General features: G+C 37.0%; 1 protein-coding gene across 2 annotated transcripts in view; it reads right to left on the reverse strand.

The window, feature by feature from the left end:
* PLPP1 (phospholipid phosphatase 1) overlaps nucleotides 1-18,799 on the reverse strand; it is a 91,011-nt gene that overhangs the window by 55,141 nt on the left and 17,071 nt on the right. Inside the window, exon 2 of one of the 2 annotated variants that reach the window (XM_030321043.1) lies at nucleotides 6,527-6,681. The exons of the other annotated variant lie outside the window; for it this stretch is intronic. Coding sequence (XP_030176903.1) covers nucleotides 6,527-6,681 — 155 coding nt within the window. The remainder of the gene's footprint in view (nucleotides 1-6,526; nucleotides 6,682-18,799) is intronic. 2 annotated transcript variants of the gene reach the window in all.

Consider the following 18,799-nt stretch of genomic DNA (forward strand, 5'->3'; position numbering starts at 1 on the left):
TTTGACCTTTTTATATATCTTAATACAACTGCATACTAATGTCATTATATCCATCAAAAATACATTTGTAGGGGCGCCTGGGTGGCGCAGTCGGTTAAGCGTCCGACTTCAGCCAGGTCACGATCTCGCGGTCCGTGAGTTCGAGCCCCGCGTCGGGCTCTGGGCTGATGGCTCAGAGCCTGGAGCTGTTTCCGATTCTGTGTCTCCCTCTCTCTCTGCCCCTCCCCCGTTCATGCTCTGTCTCTCTCTGTCCCAAAAACAAATAAACGTTGAAAAAAAAAATACATTTGTATTTGGCCATTTTGCCAACTCAGTGTTCACCAAATTAAATTATGTCCCTTTTGGGGCACCTGGGTGGCTCAGTCGCTTAAGCGTCCAACTTTGGCTCAGGTCATGATTTCATGGTTAGTGGATTTGAGCCCTCCATCGGGCTCTGTGCTGACAGCTCTGAGCCTGGAGCTGCTTCAGATTCTGTATCTCCCTCTCTCTCTGACCCTACCCAGCTTGTGCTCTGTGTCTAGCTCTCTCAAAAACAAATAAACATTTAAATAAAAATTTATGTCCTTTCTGCTTGAAAAAGTGAGGGGTGATGAAGAGATCTAAGTGTGGTGAGGAAACAGAACTCTGAAAGCAATTTATATGGTAAGACGACTTAATTTCCATGGTAAGCAAAATCAACATTTTAATTTCAATATTCTTCTCACATATAATTCATTGATGAAATTCATGTAGTAGAAAGAGATTTTAGGGCTTCTCAAAAATCAGGTTTCTCATCTTGAAATAACATTCAACCCATTTAAGTTAGAAAATAATGTCCACTAATTTAGTAGAGCTGTGCCCAGCATGTGAAGCAATATAGTTCTTCATCCCTTAACTTTAACAAAGGCATTCCATAACAATCCCTGAAACTATTTTTAAGATTTTATGAGAAGATATTTTTTCCAATGAATCCCTTAAAAAGACATAGCATTTAGGAAAACAACAGTGAAATTCAGTAAGTTTGGCTACTATGAAACTAAGAGAACTTCAGTTTTCATAATCAGCAGTATATACTCAATATTTATGTAACTTTTCTTACCTTTAAGTACATCCAATATAAATTAAGATTTATCAAAATATTTTCAAGTGTTCTGTTAAATGGATGTATAATCATTAATATACCAAATTTACACATTACCTCTTTCAAACATAGCATGAAAAGCAATCTGCTCCTGGTATACCCTGAACAAGAATCCTATCAGGTCAGTTTTCCAGGAATCCCACTACCCTTGAAGTATTCTCTTAGTAATTTTCCATCTCCTGATATTCACACACTGTCTGCCTCTGTTGTATTCAGAGATGAACTCCATCTCTTGTTCCTATTGCAATAATCTTGAATAAAGTCTTCGTCACCATTTTAATAAGCATCAGCATTATGTTTTCTTTAATAATAGAAATCTTGTAAGGGACAAAACATCAAATTCCTCAGTAAACGTTACTTGGGAGACTGAAAGAAAAGGAAAACCTGAAACTTCTTAAGATTACTCTTTATCAACCAACATCTGAGTGCAGAATTGTGTTCAAGACACCAAATCCATAGAGTTAAAGATAGAAAGATGTGTCTATAACAAAGAATTTGGCCTTTGTCTCTGGCTCTTAAGAAGAGACTAAATTCCTGGGATTTCCTAAATCACAGGAGTATCTTTGTTATTCATGAACCTGTTAGATCACACCTGAGTTTGTGCTGACAAGATGACTCACAGTAGGGTCCTGGTCACCAGAAAGATCAACCAAGTGATCAGAGGGATGGAGCTTAGAGCCCTAAGGAAGCCAAAGGGACTGGAGATTGAGGCTTAATCAGATGGCCGATGATTCAGTAAATCATACCTAATCAAATATGAATAAATAAATGAAACCCCGAAACCCCAATAAAAACACCAGACAGTTGAAGCTTGATGAATCCATCAGAGTGCTAGAAGGGTGACAAGCCTTGATTCCACTGGGAGAGGGCAGAGAAGTTCTGCATTCAGGCTTCCCCTAACCCCATTTCTTGAGGGTTAAGGGAATCTCAAGGGTTCCCTCAAGGGAAATTGAGGTCCTGGGAACCTCCAAATTTGTAGTAGATTGATGAGAAGTATAGGTGGCCTGGAGACCCCCAAACTTGTGACTGCTATCTCAAGTGAGGGCAGTCTTGTAGGGGTAGGAAGTCATGGAAATCCTCTAGATTTGTAGCCAGCTGGTTAGAAGTGTGGGTGACCTGCGGACCCTCAAACTTACATCTGACAACTAAAGTAAGGACAGTCTTTTTGGAGACTATGACCTTAAACTAGTGGAATCTAATGCCAATTCTGGGTGGTTACCGTCAGAATTGGATTATAGTATACCGCTACATGCAAGACAAAATTTCTGTCTTTAAGGAGATAGATATGGGTTTATCAGTAAATCCACTCAAGTCCACAGACAACCCAACAAGGACAAGGAGTGGAATTTTTATTTTAATTTATTATGCATCTTCAAAATATCATTATTTAGGGGCATCTGAGTGGCTCAGTTGGTTAAGCGTCCAACTTTGGCTCAGGTCATGATCTCACAATTCGTGAGTTTGAGCCCACATCAGATTCTGGGCTGAGAGTTCAGAGCCTGGAGCCTACTTCAGATTCTATGTCTCCCTCTCTCTCTGTCCCTCCACCGCTCACACTCTCTCTCCCTCAAAAATAAACATTAAAAAGAATATTTTTTTAAGTATCATTATTTAAATCTTTTCTTTTGGTACTTTCTTGGAGACAGACTAAACTAAACCCACAAACTGAACAGTTAAGCTTCTGGAAAAACTATGTGAAAATGGGTATACAGTTCAGACAGTTAAGCTTCATGTTTATCAAAATGAAAATGGGAAACTTTCTAGTGGGTTTTAAAATTACTAAATTAAAAAAAATTTTCTAAATAGCCTTCCTTATTTGAAAAATTGTATGTGTTCATGGGAGGAAATAAAATAGGAAATATGAGAGATAAAATGAAATAATCTCATATACTAATAATCTCACTATTCAGAGAGAACCATTACCACTCTTCTGTTTCTCCTTCCCACTTAATATATTAAAGAGATCTTTCTAGTATAATAAATATCAAAAATTATAAAATGTATGGATATTACAGGATTTCATCACTGGGGTAAATCATAAACACTCTCCTAAAGCTGAACTAATTTATTTCTAATTTTCTACTACAAAAAAATAATGTTGTAATAAATATTCTTGTAACTAATTCTCTGCAAGAAACTGGTACCATTTCCTTAGGGTAAACTATTTGAAACATAATTTCTAGGTCTAATCATATATTCATCTAACATGAATTTATACTCCTACCCACTTTTGGATATGAGAATACTTGTTTTATACACTTGACAAGCTAGGGAAAGATTTTACCTCTGCCAATGTAACAGGCCAAACCATTTTATCAGTGTTGCTTTAAAATGAACTCCTTTGGGGCACCCAGGTGGCTCAGTCAGTTAAGCGTCTGACTCACGATTGTGGATCAGGTCACGATCTCACATTTTCATGAATTCGAGCCCCTCCTCGGGATCTGCATGCTGACTGCACAGAACCTGCTTGGGATTCTGTCTCCTTTTCTCATTGCCCCTCCCCTACTCACACTCTCTCTGTCTCTCTCAAAATAAATAAATAAACTTAAAAAAATAAATAAAATTAAGTTACAATGAACTCCTTTGATTTTTTTAAAAAATCACATCTTTTTAAAAATATTTTTTGGCAATTTTTGTCTTCCACTGACAACTTTCTGTTCATGCCCTTTGCTCACTTTACTTTAGGGCATTCATCTGTTCCTCACTAATTTATAAGAAAATTTATATATAAACAGTCTAAGCCTTTTTCACATATATCCAAATATACCCATAGTTGGTCATGATGCAGTTGACATCACTGTGAATAATATACAGTGTCTCTTTAGGAGTTTTTATAAGCTGGCCACAGAAAATAGTCTATACCATTACTTTAGGCTAAACATTTTTACTACAAGGTTATACCATGGAGCAATCAAGACCTAAAAAAAAGTTTCAACCAGAAAAAAAAAAAAAAGACTTAAAAAAACCAACTACTCACACTCACTACTCAAGTCAATGTAAAATAACCCATTAAACACAGACAACAGTTTTCTATTCCCAAACTGTATACATTTTAAACTCTAGAAAAAGTATACTAATTCATTGCAACACAGGGATTTGGGATTTAACACTTACTTTATCATTACTATCATTACTCTGAAAGTTTGCATGAAAATTCAGGATTTTACCGTTTTCTAGAAATGTAAAAATTTACGAAAGTAATGTATGAGGAATTACACAGGGAGAAGATAAACCTACTTGAAGTCAAAAGGAGAGGAAAAAAAAATGTCAAATAAAAAGTGGATTCTTAAAACCCAAAAAGAAACCTTAAGACCAAAAACATAGAAATCTATAACTTTCTGAATGTTGCATCTTTTTTGATTAGCTGATAAAAAGTACAGAACGCATTTTTTAAAAAAGATTATAGACCTCAAATTGTAAAATAAAGTCACTGTTTAAAATCTTAGTACTCATCCAATTATAAAGTATGTATGCATATTAAGTTACATCAAGCACAAACCACTTTACAGAAAATAAAATTGTCTTCTATACCAGGTCACTTCACTCAATAGCAACCTTATGCGAATTAGTACTGAAGAACCCAAGGATTCCTATTTAAGTCTTTTCCTGTTGTTTTTTAAAAATTTAGCTTTATTGCTATTAACTTAAAAGGTGCTTGATATTTATTAATAACTCAAAAAATGTTATTAAACTAGTAAAAAAAAAAAAAAACAAGGAACAAAACAATTTCCAATGTGTTCATAATGACCTAAAAAAATGTCCAACTAAAGGAAATAACATCAAAATATTAACTGTCTTCAGGTGGTAGAACTAAGGGTGATTTCTTTTTCCTTTATATAACAGATTTTCTTAAACTCAGAAATGAGTATCTATTATTTATATAACTAACCTTTGTAAAGAAACAGACAAAATGTACCAAGTCAAACAACTAAAAGTAACTTCCTGATAGTCAAGCAATTATCTCCTCAAGTAAAGGGATAGTTTTTAAAAACTTTATTTGGTTATAGCTGCTCAAAATAACAGCTGCAATAAACACCCTGCACTTCATACAAAGTACAGTTACCGTAAGACAGTACAGTCTATTTTCATCTAAGTAGCAATACTATACGCTTTGCTGCACAATGTTTCAAAAGCTTGAAGCCTAAAATAAACCTTACCAATTATGATGGAAATTACTTTTTAGGGAAAAATTAATTATTTCCCTAAAGTAAATCCCAGATTTTTCTCCTCTTTTAATCCTATGAAAGTACTTACAATCAAATTAGAATGTGTAGACAATAAAAGGAAATATTTAATATATCTTGATACATTACAAAAACCCAGTACCCTTTACCTTCCACAATAAAGTGCTAAAGACCATCCAAAAACAAACAAAACAACACAAAATTCTGCTAGTGAAAAAGAAAAAAAAGAACTCAGGTATGAAATGGAAAACCAAAGAAGTAGTTAGGTTATTATTCTTAGCCATCAGGGCAAAATAGGGAAAGAAAGCTAGCCAGTCTTATGATGGAAACAAGCCTGCGAGGTCTGCTAAGACAAAGTTTTTAAGTCAACCATGTGGGGAAGCCAACTGCCAAAAGACAACTGGTCAAAAGGAGAAATACACCAGGAACTGCTGCACTCCCAAGACACTCAATGAGTAAATCTTTGCTCCTTCTCTTCTATTTCCAAGTCACATAAAGAGAAACAGCAAAGGGCAAGATTCAGGAATCACAGCCAAGGATAAAAAAAGTAATCATGAAAAAAATAAATAAATAAAAGACAGTAATCACAAAATCTCATTGGTCAATCCTAACCCTAATTTGTGAAACTTAACCTAGAAGGAAAGTTTCCAGTTATTTGAAAAAATGAAAACCAAAATTATCCTATAAACCGATAAACTATCTAGGTCAATACTGTTTTTAAAATAGTAAGTTTTAATGTATTCCGAGGATTTTATTTTGCATATGTATTGATATTCTTTGTGCTGAAGTGTTTTCTCAATTTTAATAAATAAATCTATCTCCTTTTTATAGCTTCAATTTTCATTTAAAATAGGATAAAATAAGCATCATCTTAGTTATAGCTCTGCCATAAAACAGCTTACTGGGCTTAAGCAAGTTTCTGGGCCTAAGTTTCTTCGCTGATGTACTGAAAGGGGTTGGTCCAAATGACTTAAATGAACCCTTCCACTGTAAAATAATCATTCTCTAATTCTTCAGGATGACATCAAGTTGTTTTGGGTAACATCCCCCTGTAACTGAAGTAACAATGTCTCTAGGTTAAAACAGTGGGTATCCTCCTCAGTCATTCACCATATCAACACTGGTGAAGACAGTGCTACAGATTTACTCCCACCCCAACTCCATCACCTCATCCAACCTCCGCACAACATACCCATCACTACCTACTTATTAATTTACTTACAGAGGAAATGGGTAAACCAAGCCCCACTATGTTGAGGACAGTGGATGTGACGGTACTGTCATGGTACGGATACTGGATGCTGTTGTCTTTACAGAAAAAGCCTCTCTGAAATGGATATATTTGGCCCAAATTTAGAACAGCCATAGGCATGGAAGCTGTTGGGGAAGGGAAAAAAAGACACACATGGTTAAATTCAGTTCACTTCATTAGGAAGTAAAGTCTACTGAATGGGATGCAAATCTTAACCATATTTGGTACTTTTTGAAAAGGATCAATATTCCAAAATACCCAAGAGTGAAGATTAAGGAAACCATGCAGCATTAGCTTGTCCATATCAGCCCCACCTTTATCAAGTATAAATTCTCTTACTTGCGTTGACCTCTGATTTTAAAAACATACAATAAAGAAATCCCCATGGAATTGGCCCATGGAAAAATAAAGTTGAAAAAACAAGAAGGATTTATATTTTACATTTTGTAATTAATTTATTTTTAATTGACTTGTTCAGTATCTTAAATATGTTTAAGAAAAAAAAGGGAAAACTTTGTGAATACATTAATTTTGAGCAATATCATAACAGCCAAAAATAGTCGAGGGGAAAGAAAGAAAATAGAAACCATAAGTACATCTGATAATAAAAACTGAAAGAAACTAGTCTTTCAGTCTTTATTCTCAAGATAAATTTAAAATGATTTTTATTAGCCCTGGCAAGGCTCCAAATCACTTTAGTAAGTTATACAGGAAAAATGAAATTTTCACCCAAATAAAATGAGAGACCAAAGAGAAGTTAAATAAGTTAGTAGCTTTGTAATAGGCTCAAGTTTACCATGTTTTTATGCTTTGTTTCATATAATTCAAACAGTCAAGCATTTACTCACTACTAGCTCAGTACTAGCCTAGGCCATACAGAGAGACACAAACTAGTATAAAACAGACCCTGGGTTCAAGAGCCTAAATTGTACGTGTAGACATAGAATATACACTAGAGGAAATGGTTTAAAAAGTAATACCAAGATAAACTTTTAGAGGGTGATGAAACTGTTCTGTATCTTAAATGTGATGGTTATCCATAACTCTAAACATTTGCCAAAACTCACAGAATGTACGACAAAAAAAGAATCTTACTGTTTGCAAATTTACAAAGAAATACCATAAAAAGAAAGTATGGCTAATTTCTTAAAAGGTATAAAAGGTCCTATAGGAATTCAGAGGTCAACGTGAACGAAAGTAATTAGAAAAGACGATTTTTTAAAAAAGCAACTGAATTGAACTTGTAACAGCAGGTAAACTATAGGCAATAGGGAGGGGCTCAAGGAGAGCATTTCGTGGTATAAGGAAGCATGCGTAGCAGGAGGTCGCACTAACAAGAGCAGACAGGGAATGAGCAAGGGGTTTTTCAAGGTATATAACATTTTATAGCCAACATGTATTACATGCTCACACATGACAGGCACTATGCTATGCAGAGTAACTCCATCCTTACCTACAACCCTGTAGGTAATACCACTTCTCCCATTTTTCACACAAAGTTATTATGAGGCTTAGACAAATGCAGACCTTGCTGAAACTAATAAATAGTCGAACCAGGATTCCAACACAGGCTAATTCCAGAGTCAATGTATATATGGCCTCCCAAGGAGGCCAGTGATCTGGATAAATTAAGAGATTAGAACTGTGAAAAGAAGGCAAGACCGGGAGGCAGGAGACGTGTTGTCTGGAAAAGCTTGTTCAGTATAAAATACTTATTATGTTCATAAAAAAAACTCAAAGTGAATGGAATAAAATGTTCTCTGCTACAGATTACTCTTAATTCTTCAATTATGGGTGTTTTTGGGGGGGATAAACAGTGCTTGAGATTATTGTGTTTAATAGAAAGAATTAAGCATTTAAAATACTGGCCTAAAAAAGGACTTTTCCTATAGGAAGTAAAATATCACTGTGCTCTTTGTTCAGACAGGATCAGCAACAGGGTAAGATAAAGGATGTGAGAAATTCACTTTAAAAAAAACAAAGTAGAAAGGTGACCATTTCATACAGCTTTGAAACAATCCAGGAACTAACTGATAAGTAGTGTGTTGACAGTGAAAATAGAGAAGGATGCATGAAAGAGTGTTGTGAATATAGAAATGACTCAACTTCACGCCTAGTCACAATTACTGAGGCAGACTTGAAGGTGAACTTCAGGGTTTGGAAATAAAATGGTGGTCCTACGGACAGAAATGTGAAGTTAGGAGTGGAAAGTGGTTTATGATGGAACAAAATTAGGTTAGTATTATTGAGAATATTGCCTTTGGGGTAATCTGGTAACTTCTTAGCCTGGCCTCATCTTTCACTCTTCCCTATGTAGCCCTTAAGACTCCAATCACACTGAACCATTTGCTGTTACCTGAACATACTATGTTTTCAAAACCCTAGGTGCCTTCATATATGTTCATCCTTCTAATGGGGATACTTGCCCTCTCATTTCCCCTTCAGTCCAAGGCAGGCATGCCTTACTTATCTGTCCCATGGCACCTTATAGACTCATCTATCACACTGTATTATATATTGCTTCTGACATTCTGTCAGCAACTTCAAGGCAAAGATGCTACCATTCTCGTATTCTTTGCACCAGGCACACACACAGTTGGCTCTAAATGAAAAGACACTAAATGGCTAAATGAATAATGGATAACAATCAGAAGTAGGGAGAAATATGCAAGTTATTGGCATTAGAAGTGGTAACTTAAGCCAGGGGAATCAAACAGTTCAGAAACAGCCAAAATCAAAACTAACAGAGATAAAACAATCAGCTAATGACTAATATCCATAGTGAAATCATGAACAGAGACTGTAGGAGAGAAAGGAAGAAAAGATGATTCCATGCTCTAGAGGGCAGGGGCTGTGTCTGTTTCATTCAGCAGCACACACTGGCCATTCTTGCCAAAGAATGAACAACAGAGAAATAGGGCAATGTTGTGATACAAAAGCCAACAGAGGTAAGAGTATCAAGCCTGTATCTAGAAAGGTAAAATGTCAAATACTGAGACATAGAGGAGAGCGAGAACTGAGTAGTCTATGAAGTGAAAAGGGTATCTCAGGTAACCACCCTTTTATGATAATATTATACCACCTGCAATAACACTCCAATATCTTTATGAAGAATCTTCAATAATGAGCTTCAATACTGGACTGTCACTGTCTAAGCATGAATCTCTTTCTTCAGGTTAAATATATCACAATTATTATCTCTACTGCTCATATATTTTATATATACACATGTGTAGAAGCACATCCCTATGAAGTGAATTCAGTGCCCCAAAGAATTCTTATGTTGGAGCTCTAACCCCTCTTTTAGGAGGTAATTAGGGTTGAATGAGGTCATAAATCCAATTACTTAATCCAACAGGACTGGTCTTATAAGAAGAGGAAAAGATGGGGGGTGTCTGGATGGCTCAGTTGGTTAATCGTCTGACTCCTGATTTTGGCTCAGGACATGATCTCAGGGTTCATGGGTTAGAGCCCCATATCGGGCTCTGTGCTGACAGTGCAGAGCCTGCTTGGGATTCTCTCTCCCTCCTCTACTCATGCTCTCTTTCAAGATCTCAAAATAAATAAAACTTTAAAAAAAAACATTTTAGTTAAAAGAAGAGGAAAAAAGAGAGATCTCTCTCTCAGTGTGCATGCCTGAGGAAAGGCCATGAGAGGACACAACAAAAAGGTGTCCATCTATAAGCCAGGAAGAGAGTACTCACCTGAACCCAACCATGATGGCATCCTGATCTTACAATTCCAGCCTCCAGAAATATGAGAAAATAAATTTGTTGTTTATGCCACCATATCTTTGGCATTTTGTTACAGCTGACCAAGCAGACTAAGGCAGGCACACGCATGCACACACGCACACACACACACACACACACACACCCCATAGCATATCTATCCCCCTAAACAGACACCTCTATTTAAAAAGCAATGGAATATTCTCTGCCATAGAGATAATTTTCAATAATATTTTAGGATAGTAATGGAGAATACTGTGTTCAAGTTAGTGTTATAGGAAGATGCTTCTCTAAATAAACCCTCTCCTGTGTCTCCTCCTCTCTCTGACCCTCCCCACTCCCTCTCTCTTAAAAATAAAATAAACATTAAAAAAAAAGAGGGGGTGCCTGGGTGGCTCAGTTGGTTAGGCATCTGACTTCAGCTCAGGTCATGATCTTGCAACTTGTGGGTTCAAGCCTGGAGCCTACATTGGATTGTATGACTCCCTCTCTCTCTGTCCCTCCCCCACTCACACTCGGTCTCTGTCTCTGTCTCTGTCTCTCTCAAAAATAAATAAACATTAAAAAAAGTGGTGAAACAAGCATTCAGTACAATAACTTATTTTCAGTAACTTATTTTTTAAAAGCTCAATAAAGTGAAAAGAATATAGATCAAACATGAATGAAATGGAAAACGAAGGAAAAGTCAGATCAACTAACTACATCAGTTTTTGCAGGTTAATGAAATTATTAGTCTTGTTAAAGGCTTAAGAAAAAAAGAAAAACACAAATACATCAAATTATTAAACTGTTAACAAGGTACCACCTCTATCTCTGGGCTAAATCTTATCAGAAACTCAGAGATACTAAGTAAGTCAAGAGTACACAGCGTGTGGGTATGCACTAGGGCAAATAACCACTATTACACAGGTGGTAAGCAGGGGAGCCAGCATTTCAACAAAAAGTTCCTCTTCTTTTCACCACATCATACCACTTTTTTTTTTTTAATTTTTAATTTTTTTTTCGGAAAGGAGTCTAACCACCAGGGTCCCATTTCCCTGCTCTACAAACGAGAAAGAAGAAAAACATTTTCTTTTAGGTCCCATTCAGTCAAGTTCATGATTCTTAGAAACTAAGTTGGTCTACATACAGACAATTGATTTCTTTCAGTAGGACTGGGTATGAAGGTGGAATTGCTCTGTGTGACCTAGGATACATCTTAATCTACTACACATGGGCTGACTGAGCCATCCTAAAGTCTAAGTATACTTTGCTGTAAACTACAGAAGAGAAATGTGAAACTTCAGCAAAACTTACAAGAAAAATAAACAGTGAGGGAACTGCTTCTAGGGGTTCATGGTTTACCAAAAGGTAGTGGGTAAACCCTTATGTAAAAAATATTTTCCCTTTCAAAAAGAAAAAAAAATCAAGCATATGTAAATTTAACTATGTTTGTGTATTTTTCTACATATAGTATACTTGAGTGTAACAAGTAAGTCTACAGTTACTTTCGTGAAATGTGCCTCTACAAACCCTTTCATTTTCTCCTTTTAGCAGTCCTAGGTTAAAAGTAAATAAAACTTTTTGGCTCTTTACTATTTTGTGTTACTTGCGCAGTTTATAGAAAGTTGTATTCATTCCAAACTTAAGGAATGTTCTTTATTTGGTGTCCAATTAAGTTTGAAGAAAATACATGGGGAGGAGAGAGGGATACAGTATTTTTCTTGCTTTCTTTGCAAACAGGTGTTGCATGTTCTTTCCAGAATCACATGAAAAATCCTCCTGCTAACTGACACATTATATGTTACATCTGAACAGAAGTTTTCTTCCCCTCCTTTAAAAAGATCATTAGATGTCCATAAGTAAAGGGTCACTGGGTGGCCCAGTTGGTTAGGCGTCCAACTCTTGATTTCAGCTCAGGTCATGATCCTACAGTTCATGGGATCAAGCCCAGCATCAGGCTCCATGATGACAGCACAGAGACTGCTTGAGATCCTCTCTCAACCTCTCTCTGCCCCTCCCCTGCTCACTCACTCTCAAAATAAAAATAAACAAATGTTTAAAACAAAAATGTCCAAAAGTAAAGAGAATCATTCAAAATTTCTCCAACAAGTGAAACTAGTAAGTTTGCAGGTAAGATGGATGGTTTCTTCTACAGATTCAATGCACCCCTTCCTAATTATTACTCCTCATCATTTGACAAATGTTTCATGTCTAGCACACAGCTAGACTCATATAGCTGACACTCAAGAGAGAATGAAGACAAAAGAATATCTGGGGGTGCCTGGGTGGCTCAATTAGTTGAGCATCCAACTTCAGCTCAGGTCATGATCTCACAGATCGTGAGTTCAAGCTTTGGATTGGGCTCGCTACTGTCAATGCAGAGCCTGCTTTAGATCCTCTGTTCCCCATCCCTCTCTGCCCCTCCCCTACTTACACACGTGCTCTCTCTCAATCTCTCTCTCAAAAATAAATATTAAAAAAAGAAAAAAGATGAATATATGAAATTATCAATTATAAAGGGGAGAGGTGAAGCCACGAGATTTTAAGATCACTCAGTGAAAGAGACAATAGTCATAATCTTGGAAAGAAAACACAAAGTCAACAAAGCTAACTAATATGGAAGGAACTACCAGGAAAACAGGATACAATATGAAAGAAAAGATAATGCCAGGAAAAATGAAGGGGCACTTTAAAAAAATACCAGTAACAGTAGCTACTTTTTAATTAACTCTTACCCTATATCCTGACAGTATGGTACGCGTTGCAGTTTTCTAATGTCAATTAACTTGAAAAGGTAAGTACTATTATATCGATTTGAAGATAAAGAAACCTGCCCAAGGCCACAAAGGTTGCAGAATTAGGATTTGAACCCAGGTCAATGAGGCCATGCACCCACTGAGTTCACCTGGTCTTAACAAATGCCACTTATAAAGAAGTTGAGCAGAAAAAGAACAGACAAGAGGTCACTGACAGAAGAATTGCCGCACTTGGACTGGGAACACAAAGACTGACAAGATTTAAGAAGTGAAGAGCGAGTGGGTAGAGGTGACCTTTATATGTCCTCTGGACAAAAAGGGAGGAAAGGGTAACTTGGTCCATACCTTGAAGAACAAATAAGGCAGAAGAAGGCTAACAATTTCTTTTTGTCTGTAGCACAAAAGGTAGGATAGTGAACTGAGGTGATAGAATGGGTTGGGGGGGGCAAGGGGGCGGGGTGGGATGCAGAGGGGACTTGACAATATGGATGAATGGACAAAACTAGATCCATGGTAGATGGGAGGAAATGAAAGCACAGGTAGACAACAAAGACCATCCAAAACAAGGTCAATTAGAGGTTTTTTTACAAAAAATTTTAAAAGCTTCCTATTTCATTTGTATTGCTATGCAAAGTAGTCACAAAGCAAGTCCCCTTTGGAGAAGCCACACCTAATTATTAGTTATTGGCTTCACTCTTTCCCTGCGGCCATAATCCCCCTGGCCCTTTGGCCCTGATGGAATAGTGTAGCAGAGGGGAATAAAGAGGACTAAAACACCGTACACACCTCTATGTATTTGGCACCATACTGAACATCTAACATTAATTTTTACTTCATCCTAACAATACTAGAACACAAGCTTCATTAGGTATGGACATTTTTGTTCACTGATATATCCTAAGCACTTAAGTCAGTGCTTACAACAGGGCAGGCCCTCAACAAATATCGGATGAATGCACAGAGTCACCTTGTAAAACAGGTATTATCATCCCCATTTTAAGGATGAGAGGATGAGTCAGAAAGGATAAGTAACTTAATTAAAGTCATAGATATAATAAGGGTGAAATTAAAGGTATTTAACAACTAGTGCTGCACCAGCACTGGCCACTCAGGACAGACACCAGCTGGTGCTAAAGCTGGGTTCTGCTTCAATCTTTTAGTTGTGGGATCTTAAAGAGGTCCATAGAAGGGACTAGGACAACGAAGGGACCAGGACAATGAAGGGTTGTGGGCTAGAAAAGGTAAGACTCAGATATACACTACTGGCTACCAGCTGTGATAGTAAGTGGTGCATCCAGGTTTCAAACATGTATTTATTTAACCCCAAAACCCTCTAAATGAAGTGTGTACCATTTGCTAAAATGTAGTACCATTTGCTAAAAAATGACAGAGCAGAGGACAAATGGAGGTTTTAATAGAACAGAAAAACATTTTGGGGTATCTGGGTGGCTCCATCAGTTAAGCGCCGACTTCAGCTCAAGTCATGATCTCGCGGTTTGCATGTCGAGGTCTGTGCGGACAGCTCAGAGCCTGGAGCCTGCTTCGGATTCTGTGTCTCCCTCTCTCGCTGCCCCTTCCCCACTCATGCTCTATCTCTCTGTGTCACTCAAAAATAAATAAACATTTAAAAAAAACCCAGAAAAACATTCAAAGCAATTCTAATGGAATAAAGAGACTAATAGGCATAACTGCAATGGGAAATGGAATTAGAAATGCATTTAAGATTGATCACTAAAAAAAAAAAAAAAAAAGATTCATCACTGAGTTCAATCTGTTGCCAGGCAGTCTAAAAAAAAATAGGATGATCCAACAAAAGTAGGGTAGAGGGAACTGAAAAATAACAGAAATATGAATGAGCAAAACAAAACTGCAGTATAAGGATGTTTTGTTCCAGGTCAGTAATTTAGATACGTCTCAATAAGAAATGAAAAATCATAAAAAATTTAAAAATTTTTTTTAAAATAATAAATAAAAATAAAAATAAATGAAAAGTCAGCATTGGCTTTGATCAAGAAACGCCTGGGTGAAAGCTGTACTGCAGGAAGATGAGTTTATGCAAAGTAGAGGTGGAAAAGGGGAAGAGCCCTGAGTCAGGCAGGAGGGATCAGTGATAGAACTGTATGTTTGGGTATGATTCACAGAGATGGCACGTGAAGTATCCAGGGCCACGAGTTCAAAGAACAGTGCACCCTCGGCTTTTAGAGACACCTGCGCTCTGGTCACCAGCTTAAAGTGACCACATCTCTGTGGCTGATGGTTTTACTATAAAAAGTACTCAGTTATCTTGCTGGGTTTTTTTTTGTACTTAAGTTGGGACAAAGGGGAGAAAAAGCAGTTTGGATATCTAAGTGACATTTACAAAAGAATTTTACTTTCTGTGCTTTTCTGTCACTAACGACCTATAATATACTCAACCCTGGAGTCTCTTCATTCATTAAGATACTTAAAATAAATGTGTGTATATATTTAAACAGCTTTTTTTTAAAAAAAAATACTGAGAACTATAAGGACAGGTTATTTTAATATGGACTCAGATTTCTGCACACACACACAAAAAAAGTTGGCCTATTTATTTATACACGAACAAAAATAAAAAGCAAGAAGTTGTTCACCTGTTGTTCCCTTCCCAAAAGGCACACAGTGCCAACTGGCCAGGACCATTAATTCCTTCCACCCTCTCATGGTAACAGCTGTTCCCTTTCTTTTTCAAGCTGGCAAAGGTCACGGTCAGTAGCACTCTTTCCATGCAGATTTCTGTGTTCAAAAGGCAAGGAGATGGTGGACATAATAGGGTGTGGGGAGAGACAGCTAATTTTTTTTCTATGTTACTTTCTCCTGGGCATTTATCAGAAATCTGTTTTGGGCTTCTTTGATATTTGAAGCTGTAACTATAATCATTTCTCAGCTGAAAAAAATTATGTTTACATGAAACTGGAATTGGGGATGATATAAGCATTTTGAGAGTTCAAGGCCAAAAACTGTAGCAAAACTGTACAGTAACATTTACATCATTAATGGCTCCCTAATTAGAAATGCATTATGCTATGAGAAGAAGCCAGACTCAAAAGGATACATACTGCATGATTTCATTTATATGACATTATAGGATGGAGAACCAATCAGTGGTTGCCAGAGGTGTAGGAGGTGGGAGGAGTTCACTACAAAAGAGCAGCAAGAAGAAATTTAGGGTAATAAATCAGTTCTGTATCTTGTGTGGTGGTTACATAACTCTGACGTCTAAATTGTCTCAATTCAAAGAACTGTATCCTTAAAGAGTGAATTTTGCTACATATAAATTTTGTTTAAGTCTAAATGTTGACTTAAGCCTCATACCCTGTTTCTCTATTCCCCTCACCTGTTCCAAACCTCTTGCCACACTGTACATGATGACCCCACCCCTTCTACCTAGCTAACATCTACTCGCCACTCTAGCTTCTCCCAGTTATTAAACTTAAATGAACATGGGCAAATTACTTACCTATCTAGCTCAATTTTCTCACATGGTGAATGCAAATAAATACTATTTATATACCTCCAAGAACAGTTGTGAACTAAGAGCCTAGTAATGTGCCTAACATAGCACCTGGCACATTAAGACAATAAATGCTTATTCCCTGATCTTTCTCCTCTGCCTACTGCCTCTAATGAAAAAGTAATTTTTAACTTGGAAAACGTATCAACACATATACAAGAGGACTTCATGAAGTAACTACCTTTTTTTATTTTTATTTTTTTGTTTACTTATTTATTTTGAGAGAGAGAGAGCCCAAGCACACGTGTGCAAGTGCGGGAGGAGCAGAGGGAGAGGGAGAGAAACAGAATCCCAAGCAGGCTGTGCACTGTCCACACAGAGCCCAATGTGGGATTTGAACCCATGAACCATGAGATCATGGCCTAAGCCAAAGCTGGACACTTAACCAACTGAGCCACCCAGTTTCCCTCACTACATGTGTTTTAGTTATCTTTCTTCAAAGGCTTTTCAATAGCCAACAAATTTCACAAAACAGTGTAAGATAGTAAATCAAGGGAAAGATTCCTCTTTGAAGAGGTTCCTCTTTGAAGAGTTTATTTAGTCTTTAAAGAAATTATGACCTATAGGGTTCTATCTGGCTTTTATTTAAGCTTTTAAAACAACGCCTCTGTTGTTCAGATGGGAACACATGGTTAATTTACTTCTCTCTCTGAATTTACAATGAGACTTCCAGTCTCAGCAATCCCATCTACAAACTTCCCTTAACCAACAAAGTCTCTTGTATGAGTAGCTGGTCAACTTCTCCCACTCAGTGATAAGGTCTATATTTCAAACAATAACAAGTGTGTGTTCATTATTATAGTGATTCTTGAATAAAGCTGGCAAAGTGATACGCTTTTAAAATTTCTAGGTCATCTTCTAGAAAGGTAATGCATAAATGCCACTTAAGAGGTTATGTATGGTGGTGGTTGGGGGCAGATTTACAAACCTTTCAGGAGACTGCTTTAGCAACTTAAATTGATTTCACCATTTTGGTACAAAATTAGTTATCTCGATGCTCAAAAGATGAGTAAGAAATAATTTAAGAATCAAAACTATAAATCAAAAATTTTAAATAAACCAAATAAAATCCAGACCTGAGACCTCACCTGCTTTTAACAGTTCACATGTCCCCCTTTAAAAAATGTATCATGTAATGTAAATCTTAGAAGTATTTATGTGGATCCATCATGTCTAGTCTGAAATTACGGCAAATGGCGAGGATCCAAAAACTAAAAATAGTCATACTAAGATGTGTCTCTGAAGAAAAATATAAGAACTCTTACTTTGGCAGGAAGTCACCAAAGTGGCATATCTAAATTAGTAAGCTTTGTTTAAGACACACACACACACACACACACTTTTTTTTAAATGCACACAAGTAAAAAAAAACTGGTAAAATTCTTTTTTTAATGGTTATGATTACTGCAGTAGCAAATCATATATCCATTTTCCCAAAAATGTATGTTTGTGCCACTCAGTTATTTTATACAGAAGATAAACTGAAGGAGGTACTCCCACCAAGTATTACTTCAAGAGTAAGAGCAAACATTCAATGCTGAAACTACACAATAAACAGCAGCTAGTTGGGAAGCAAGAAAAAGGACACGCAGACATTAGTTTGTTGAGTGCCTAATAAGTACTCGGTGCTTGGGGCACTGGTTTCGGCTCGGGTCATGATCTCATGTTTTCATGCATGGGTTCAAGCTCCGCATTGGGCTCTGCGCTGACAGTGCAGAGCATGCTTGGAATTCTCTCTCCCCCTCTCTCCCTGCACCTCCCCCACTCAGGTGGTCTCTGTCTCTCGCAAAAATAGAGACACCTGGGTGGCTCAGTTGGTTAAGCATCCAACTTCAGCTGACATCATGAACTCATGGTTCATGAGTTCAAGCTCCACATCAGGCTCCGTGCTGCCAGCTTGGAGTCTGGAGCCTGCTTCGGATTCTGTGTCTCCCTCTCTCTCTGCCCCTCCCCTGCTTGCACTCTGTCTCTCTCTCTCAAAAAGAAATAAACACTGAAAAAAAAATTTTAATAAACTTTAAAAAAAAAAGTACTAGGTGCTTTATTTACACAGATTCTCATCCCTAACAAATCTATTAAGTAGACAGTATTCTCTCCATCACACAAGTCAAGAAACTGAAGCTCGGCAGGACTAAATAACCATCTGTGTGACCTAAATCAAGAATATATAGCAAAGCAGAATTTTGAAACCAAGTTTATCAGGCTCCACATCCCAAACTCCACCATATTTGGTAACAGTTAC

Source organism: Lynx canadensis, chromosome A1 (assembly GCF_007474595.2).
Source record: "Lynx canadensis isolate LIC74 chromosome A1, mLynCan4.pri.v2, whole genome shotgun sequence".
Classification (NCBI taxonomy): domain Eukaryota; kingdom Metazoa; phylum Chordata; class Mammalia; order Carnivora; family Felidae; genus Lynx; species Lynx canadensis.